The sequence below is a fragment of the Dipodomys ordii genome, unplaced genomic scaffold (assembly GCF_000151885.1).
Source record: "Dipodomys ordii isolate 6190 unplaced genomic scaffold, Dord_2.0 Scaffold19, whole genome shotgun sequence".
NCBI lineage: Eukaryota > Metazoa > Chordata > Mammalia > Rodentia > Heteromyidae > Dipodomys > Dipodomys ordii.
The window spans coordinates 12,272,872-12,280,618 of record NW_012267235.1 but is presented as its reverse complement, the minus strand read 5'-3'; the positions used below and the strand labels follow the sequence as shown (position 1 = coordinate 12,280,618).

The 7,747-nt window shown below is 55.5% G+C and overlaps 2 protein-coding genes across 6 annotated transcripts in view; both read right to left on the bottom strand.

The window, feature by feature from the left end:
• Dvl2 (dishevelled segment polarity protein 2) overlaps nt 1-1,973 on the bottom strand; it is a 9,696-nt gene extending 7,723 nt beyond the window's left edge. For 2 of the 3 annotated variants that reach the window (XM_013013334.1, XM_013013335.1), the window contains exon 1: nt 1,503-1,873. In XM_013013334.1, the coding sequence (XP_012868788.1) occupies nt 1,503-1,696 (194 nt within the window). In that variant the 5' untranslated portion in view covers nt 1,697-1,873. Of the gene's footprint in view, nt 1-1,502 lie in introns of all 3 variants that reach the window. The other variant, XM_013013336.1, reaches the window with a different exon arrangement.
• Nucleotides 1,974-2,430: 457 nt separating this feature from the next.
• On the bottom strand, nt 2,431-7,005 carry Phf23 (PHD finger protein 23). Of its 3 annotated transcripts, none has more exons than XM_013013464.1 (5): nt 6,744-7,005; nt 5,179-5,210; nt 4,934-5,026; nt 3,341-4,184; nt 2,431-3,227 (listed from the first exon to the last, which is right to left on the bottom strand). In XM_013013464.1, the coding sequence occupies exons 1-5, from the start codon at nt 6,775-6,777 to the stop codon at nt 3,013-3,015; spliced, it is 1,218 nt and encodes a 405-aa protein (XP_012868918.1). In that variant the 5' UTR covers nt 6,778-7,005; the 3' UTR covers nt 2,431-3,012. The 3 variants fall into 3 exon arrangements, with proteins under 3 accessions (XP_012868918.1, XP_012868919.1, XP_012868920.1); XM_013013465.1 differs by having other exon boundaries at nt 3,341-3,983; XM_013013466.1 differs by lacking the exon at nt 6,744-7,005 and adding an exon at nt 5,526-5,659.
• Between the last annotated feature and the right edge of the window lie 742 nt (nt 7,006-7,747).

Genomic DNA, 7,747 nt, shown 5'->3' with positions numbered 1-7,747 from the left:
AAGGCTAGCGCTCTACCACTTGAGCCACAGCACCACTTCCAGCTTTTTTCTTTTTGCTTATGTGGTGCTGAGGAATCGAACCCAGGGCCTCAGGCATGCAGGGCACGTGCACTACCACTGAGCCATCTTCCCAGCCCCCTGTCTGATAACTCTTTAACAATATGGTTTGAGAGAGTTGGATATATGCCATCTTAATCTATTTGCTATCTAGGTAACAACACGGGCCAGTCTGTACCAATATGCTCAATATATTGCAGTTTTTTGTCACTGTATCCCAACCTGAGCATAGCTCAGCCATCCTGTATTGCTAGAATCTAATCTATGGTGCTAGTTTCAATTCTAATAAAAATTGCCACTTGCCAAGAATTTATAATGTGCCATGCACCTGAATTGAGCATTTCACACTACGATCATCTCCATGTCACAGATGAGGAAATCAAGGCACAAAAGTTAAACTGCTCAAAATCACAAAGCTGACAAACAGAGTCTTAATTTAAATCCAACAGAATTCCCATGTTGAACAATCTAAGTAGAGTCTAGTTCGTTAAGTTCTCTTAGCCAAGGTTATATTCTCCACTGGACTCCAGGGATCTTACCAGGTAGGGAAGTCTCTTCCTCATTTTTTGTCCCTAGCACACACCTACACCTGTTACTGTCAACCCAGATTGTCCCAACCTAATCCAACCCACCTTCAAAAAGGTTGAGGACCCAGAGGGCTCAAAGGATGTAAATACAAGAGGGTTTATTCTGCACTATTTACATTCCCAGTCTAGCTGAGGGTCACCAAAAAAAAATCCAAATTAATCCAGGATTGGCCAATCTATTCTAGTACAGCCTACAACGTCTCAACAAGCAGTTGTCTGCACCAATATAGACAATATTCCAATAGCATTATCTGTACTGGCTAATACAGGCCTCAATTGCCTTATTTTACCCTGTATTAACTGACCCAATAAAATGCCTGTCCCTAAGAGAAACTTAAAGACCAACCCAGTTTAGTCAAGAATGACTCGAGTTTTTCTAAGAAAATCTACCCTGGACATCTCAATATAGGCCTTTTTGCATTAGTATAAACTAGGATGTCCCCACTATAGGCCAAAACATCTCAAATTGCCCCAGTACCATACAATCTACATCAGATTACAGAATATTCCTTACACAGTCTATCCTTCAGAACTCCTAAGCATATACCGAACTACCAGATTAATCAATCTGTTTTAGTACAGTCCAGAATATCCTCCAAACCAACCAATGTGCCTCCATCTATTCCAGTAAAACTTAACCTCTATTCTGGTTTACTAAAGCCCAGGCTTGGCTTTCTGTAGATTCGAGTACCAGGGTCCAAGGATAACCTTACCCTCCTGGGATAGGCAATCGTTCTCAGCATAGTACAATCTGCTCCACTATAGGCAGAAAATTCGAGTGTAGCTCGGTGCCCCTCCATACGGCCCAATCCGCTCTAGTTCGGCCCCCATCCTTCCCAGTCTAGGCCTTATGCTCACCCGAAATCCTGATCCATAGACTTGAAAAAGTACTTAGCGCCTGCGGGCCGCTGCAGAACGCTCTTGAAATCGCCGAGGGTGATGCGCTCGGCGGGAACGGGGATCTTCACCAGGTACGGTGTCTCTTCCTCATCCAGGTGGTAAATCACCTTCGTTTCCCCGACACCACCGCCCCCCGTGCTGCTGCCCGCCATGGTCTCGCCCGCGCACTCCCGGGCTTCGCCGCCCACCCAACGCAGCAAAGAACCCCCGCGGCGCCTGCGCACAACCGAAAACAGATGTGCGAACGCCGACAGGACCCGGCCTGTGTGGAAGAAGGGCAGAAGGGTAAGGCGTGGGACTGTCGGAGCGGAGTGAGGGAACCGATGGGGATGGGGGGGGGCCCGGAGGGCGGGTGTGTATGTGGGGGAGCAGACGCTGCCGCCGCCGACGTGAGCACTCCCCCAGTCCCCGCCCACCTCTCCCCATGCCACGTGATCCTGCCCACGGCGCGCGACAGGGCCCGCCCCATCACGTGGCTCTTTCCGATCACGTGATCCCCGGGATCCTCCTGGGCACCCCGGCCACGTGACCGCTGCCCGGCGCAACGGTCTCCCGGCCCTAAAGGACCCCGCCCCCCGACACCCCCACCCACCCGAAGGGCCACCCGGTGGGCCAGGCCCCGCCCTCCTCCCCGCCCCGCTTTACTCTTCCTAGGCTGGGCCGGCACGACGAACCAACCAGAATGTGTGCACTGGGAGAAAGGCAACTACTGGGATGGGAGCAGGACTGGGAGTGGGAAGAGCAAAGCCAATTGGGGACCTAGGGTTTGGCTACTCCAGAGTAATTCTGGGATGTGTAAGTTACAAACCCAGGTCTTTGAAAGATGGATTTCAGCTGGGTCTTCAGCCAGCTTTTCCAAAGCCTCCCTCCCAAGCAGGACAATCAGTGAGGGCTATGAACACAAAAGAGCCCACTCTGCTTTATTTACAACATGTAGGCTGTACAAACAGCTGGCCAATATTATTAAAAACAAGAGGTGAGTGATAATCATCACCTTTCTGCTTTCCTTCCTCACTCGGCATGGCTCTGGTACTTCACCTTTGAGCTGCCATGCTCAAAAGGGGAAGTCCAAAATCAAAAATACAACCGGTGTAGAAGAAAATAACTGGAAAGTGAAATAGAAGATGAGGGAGGGGAGTGCTATATTTACACTAGTTTTGTAGACAATTGTTCCACTCCAATTAGAACCCTGGCCCAGAAAGTGAGGGATAACAGGTCTAAGGGACAGATTGTGTCCACAGATTCAGACAGTCCCCTCCTAACCCCCCAGCTGACTCCGAAAGAGTCCAATTTCAAGCCCATGGAGCAGGAAGGCTAGGGTAGGAATGAAGACAATTCCAAACAAGTCTCCTTTGGAAATTCCTGCCTTGAAGTCACAATATCCAAGCTCCAGGGAATAGGCTGAGGACCCCGAGGCTCAGTTCCCAAGTCATGTTGTCATTCAGAGTTCCAGCCCAAGATGGTCATGTCAGGGCTCTCCAGATTTGGGGAGCCCTCCTAACCGCCGGGCCTCTGGCCGGAGTTCCTTGCATTTCTGGCAATAAAAGAAGTCAGGGACATTGGTTTTCTTAATCTTAGCACAGGAGAGGTGGATCCAAGTGCCACAAAGGCTGCATTCAATCATGGGCCTTCCTGCAAAGGGCTTTCGGCAGTAACACGTGATCAGATCCCATGAGTCATCACCTGGTAAAAACAAAGTTTGGTTGGAGTTTTGCCTGTGCTCTTGGATCTACAACCACCACCCCCACTCCTCTATCCTTGGGCAGCTGCCCCCTAGGCAACCCCAAACTTCTCACCTGATTCTACCATGATGTCTTCATCCATGACCCGCATCTCGCCTTCACTGGAGCTGGCATCACCATCTTGGCTTGTTTCAGTGCTGCCTACCTCCTTGCCTTCACTGTCAGTGGGGGGAGCTCCTTCAGGGTGCACAGTGGCAGGGGGCCTAGGGGCTTCAGGGGGTGTTGGGAGCACAGGGGCTGGGGCTTCACCCCCTACCACTGCTGCCATTTCTTCATCCTCCTCCTCATCCTCCTCTTCCTCCTCCTCCTCCTCTTCAGAGTCTGTGTCACTTGGGGGTGCTCGGGGAGGACCAGGAGGTGGGAGTCTATCCCCTCGCTCTGCCTTTTTCAACTTCCGTTTCTTGCTCTTCTTGATTCGAGACCTCTTTTCCCCATCCCCCGGAGCTGGCCGAGGCCTCCGAAGCACCCCAAAGCCAGACCCACCTCCTGGCCCCAATTTTCTGTTCTTTCGGTCCTTCTTTCGAGGAGGCTGGGAGAGATCCCCCTGGGAAAGGGGCACTGGGGTGAGAGCAGCAGGGGGCCGGGAGGTATGTGTGAGGGATGAGGGTGCCAGTGGAGATGCCACTTTGGGCCCATCCAGATCGAAGAGAGAGTCCTTGAGCTTCATCTTCTCAAGTAGGGTGGCACTGTCAGGAGCCTGCAGACGAGAGAAAGTGGACCTTGGGGGTCCTGGCTGATTGGGAGCTGCTTGAGCTGCCCTTCTTTTGGATGACTTTGCTTTCTTAACAAAGGTCTGGATTGTTCGAAGATCTGAGGGGGCTGAGTCCCAGCCATCACTGTCTGCTGCACTCTCACCTCGCAAGGGAGAGCTAGAGCCTGAGGCTGGCCAGTCACTTTCCTTAAAAGGAGGAAGAGACCAGGATCAGCAGGAACCTAATGTCATCCCACCCCCTCCACAAATCTAGCCAGAATATCAAGGACTACACTTTGCTGAAGTATCGTACCCATCCAACCAAACTGCCTCAGTACACAAAACTTACCAGTGTCCTGTCTTATTGTCATCTCTTTCTTTTTTTGGGGGGGGGAGGTGGTAGGGTCATGGGGCCTGAACTCTGGGCCTGGGCGCTGTCCCTCAGCTCTTCAGCTCAAGGCTAGCACTCTACCACTTGAGCCACAGCGCCACTTCCAGCTTTTTTCTTTTTGCTTATGTGGTGCTGAGGAATCGAACCCAGGGCCTCAGGCATGCAAGGCAAGTGCTCTACCACTGAGCCACCATCCCAGTTGTCATCTCTTTCTAATCGCTTCCTTTCTGCTCAAAGTCTAAGCCATCTCTACACTTCTCTGCCCAAACCTGCTTCTCATAGAGACCTATTCCTTTTGTTATTTCTGCAGTATGGTTTGCTGTCATCTCCCTAAAATTTATTCCAGAAATACCTTCCATTAACAGCCAAGAGCATTCCAAAATCTTAACAGATACCTTCAAATTCCTCATCAGGGACTGCTCAAGCCAGCCCAACTCTGTTATCCCTCCCACACGACCACAGCCTTAAATTTTTCTAATTTCCTTAGTGTTGCCTATCATTTCAGGCAAGCTCCTCCCATGAAGTAGTACAGTCCCCCTTAAATGGGTGGTGGTTCTGTCCCTACCTCCTTGCTAGGGGGGATGTAACCAGCATAGGCCAAGACAAAACTGCAGAACTTGTTGAAATCCTCAATTGTTCTCCTACGTTTTTCTGGCGGCTGAAAGGAAGGAAATATAGGTCACATGAAAGCCAAACACAAGTGTTAAGGGGACAATCCCACAGACACAGCCCCTAAAGCGAGAAATACAGGAAAGGAGAGGGAGCATAGTCAAATGATAGGAGCCAACAAAGGTAAGGAAGGTCTCTTACCTGAGTCTCTGGCTTAAGAGTCGGAGGTGGATCTGTGGAAGCAATAAAAGCTGAGTCAAGCCACTAAGAAAAGTCTGCTGAAAAACCCCGCCTTTAAACCTAGGAGGTCCCAGATGAGCCCCCCCTCCCCTCCTAGGTTCCCCGCCAGGGCAATAGGCGCCCAGCTGTACTGGACACGCCCCCCGCTTCCCTTCCGCCCCAGGAGGGGCGGAGCCTGGGCGCCGCGCCCTCCAAGGCCTCGCTATAGCGCTCCCCTTCCCCCAACCCAACCGGAGGCCCGGCGCCCCGCCCCCCGCTCGCGGCTCCACCAGTCTACAAGGCTCTCTCGGCGCCCCACCCCGCCATACCGCTCCCGGAGCCCGGCTCGGGCCCCTACTCGCCCCCGTCCTTCACACGCGCTCGGAGCTCAGAGTTCGCACTCGGCCGTGTTCCGCCACCCAGGGCCCTCCGAGACCGCACACGCCGCCCGCCGGCCCCCGGGGTCCAAGATGACCACGCCGAGCCGCTCCCCGCCCTCCGGCTCCTTCCACTCGAGCACGAGGCCGGGCGCGCCCCTGTCCCCCACCCAAAACACACACCCAGCCCTACTTTGCGTCCGGGACAGACCCAGCGAGCTCACTCCCGGACGCGGCCCCACCTGCCCCCCCACATCGTGCTCCCCACAATTTCGCCCTCCCTCCGCCCCTATCCGGGGCTTTGGCCCCTCCCCGTCTCGAGCTCTTCGGGTTCCCCGCCGGGGCCCCGGGCCCAGTCCTGAGCTTCTCCAGCAGCCGCCTCCCTCCCGTCCACCCCCCCCCTGCCCCCGAACTCACCAAGTCATTAGGCTCTGAACCCCTAAACTCAAGTCTCCTCCGCCCAAGCAGCTACTCTCCGCAGCAGCCCCGCCGCCGCTGCCTTCGCTGCCCGCCTCACCCTCCACAACTCCCGGGCTCTCAACCTCGCCGACCACCCCCACCCCCCCGCGCAAGTCGCCGGTCTCAACCCCCACCCCGCCCCGCCGTCCTCGCCCCGTCCCAGCTCTTTCGCCCCGCAGCCGCCCCCCCGGTACAGGTCTTTCTGCCACAGACAATACCCAGACCCGCTCTTCTCCCCACAACTACCTGATCACCCTGTAACAATCACCAGGCGAGCTCTGGCGGCAACTACCGGAGCTCCGGCACCACCGCCACAAACTCCCCCGCCGCGGCCAACTCCTGGCCCCCTCGCTCAGCCCTCGGCTCCGTCCTCCCGCCTCCCAACTCTCCGGCCCCCAGCAACTCGGACCTCCCAACGCCAGGGCCCCAAACAGTCCGAGGCCCTTTCAGCCCCTGACCCCCGTTCGCTCAGAGCTTCCAGCTCCGACTCCGGGCCTCCTCCCCAACAAACACGGCCAGCTCTCCAACTACCCCTGCCCAACCTCCCACCCCTTTCTCCAAGGGCTCTCAACTCGTCGCCCTCCCACCTCCAGAGCCGGGCCCCAGACCCCCGCTCCCGCACATCCCTGCGGGGCTTCGGGGCTCGGCCTCCAAGTTTGCCAATTGATTCCTCACCCGCCCCCCACCGCTCGGTGCCGGTCGAGGGCTCACCTTCGGGACTGGGCTCCGCCATGGCTTCCAGCATCGCCCCCTCCCCACCTCCCGGCCCGGTGCCCCCTTCCCCTGAGCCGGGGATCCCAGTGCCGCCTCTGGTGCTCGCTGCTCCTACGGCCTCGCTTCGCAGAAGTGTACGCTTCGGCCGGGCTGGAACTCCAGTCCGCTAGCCGCTGCCGCCACCTCCCTCCACCACAGCCTCCCGCACTCCCGGACCGGGCCCCCCTCCCCCCGCGCCGCCGGCCGCCTGCTCCCTCCTCCTCCTCCTCCTCCTCTCCTCCCCCCCCACCTCACTCCTCGTCCGTCCTCCCTCCCTCCCCGCCAGCCCTGGCGCGCAGTGCACCAAGGGGTATGTAGTCCGTCGGGGACCACGGAAAAGAGAGCGTAAGAGCCTCCAGAACTTCAGTTCCCAGCAAGCCACGTGCTGAAACATGCGCAGTAAAAACGCTCCCTCTCCCCTGGGGAGTGGCGGGGAGATCAGGAGCCTTAGAGTAGAACGGAAAAGCGCGCGCAGGCTCCTGGGAAGTGTAGGCTGGGCGGGACCAAGAAAGAAGAGGAAGAAGGGATTAAAACTCTCGGCCACCATACTGCCTCATTTGCACCTTCTTTCTCCCCAGAGGGACCGCCCCACTTCCGGCCAGACGGAGAAATGGTTGCTGGGAAATGAAGTCCTTCTGGTAATAAAGGCATCCTCTTCCCAGTTTTGTCCACAGTTGGAATTCCACTCCTTAGCAGCTCACATGATGGCATAAATTCTGCAAATGACATGCAACTGAAGATACTTCTATTACCAGCTGCCACATGATTATCTTTTCTTTCCTTCATCTATTAAACTGTGATAGGCTTAATCTAAAGCAGGTGTTTTCCAACTTCTCAGAAACTTGCAATAAAAATCTGCATACAAGGGCTGGGAAGGTGGCTCAGTGGTAGAGCGCTTGCCTTGCATGCCTGAGGCCCTGGGTTCGATTCCTCAGCACCACATAAGCAAAAAGAAAAAAGCC

Coding starts and splice junctions, on each gene's coding strand:
- Phf23 (XM_013013464.1), bottom strand. CDS start 6,777: ATGCTGGAAGCCATGGCGGAGCCCAGTCCCGAAG. Junction 5,211..6,743: donor GGCGGAGCCCAGTCCCGAAG/GTGAGCCCTCGA, acceptor TTGCTTCCACAG/ATCCACCTCCGACTCTTAAG. Junction 5,027..5,178: donor CTCTTAAGCCAGAGACTCAG/GTAAGAGACCTT, acceptor CCTTCCTTTCAG/CCGCCAGAAAAACGTAGGAG.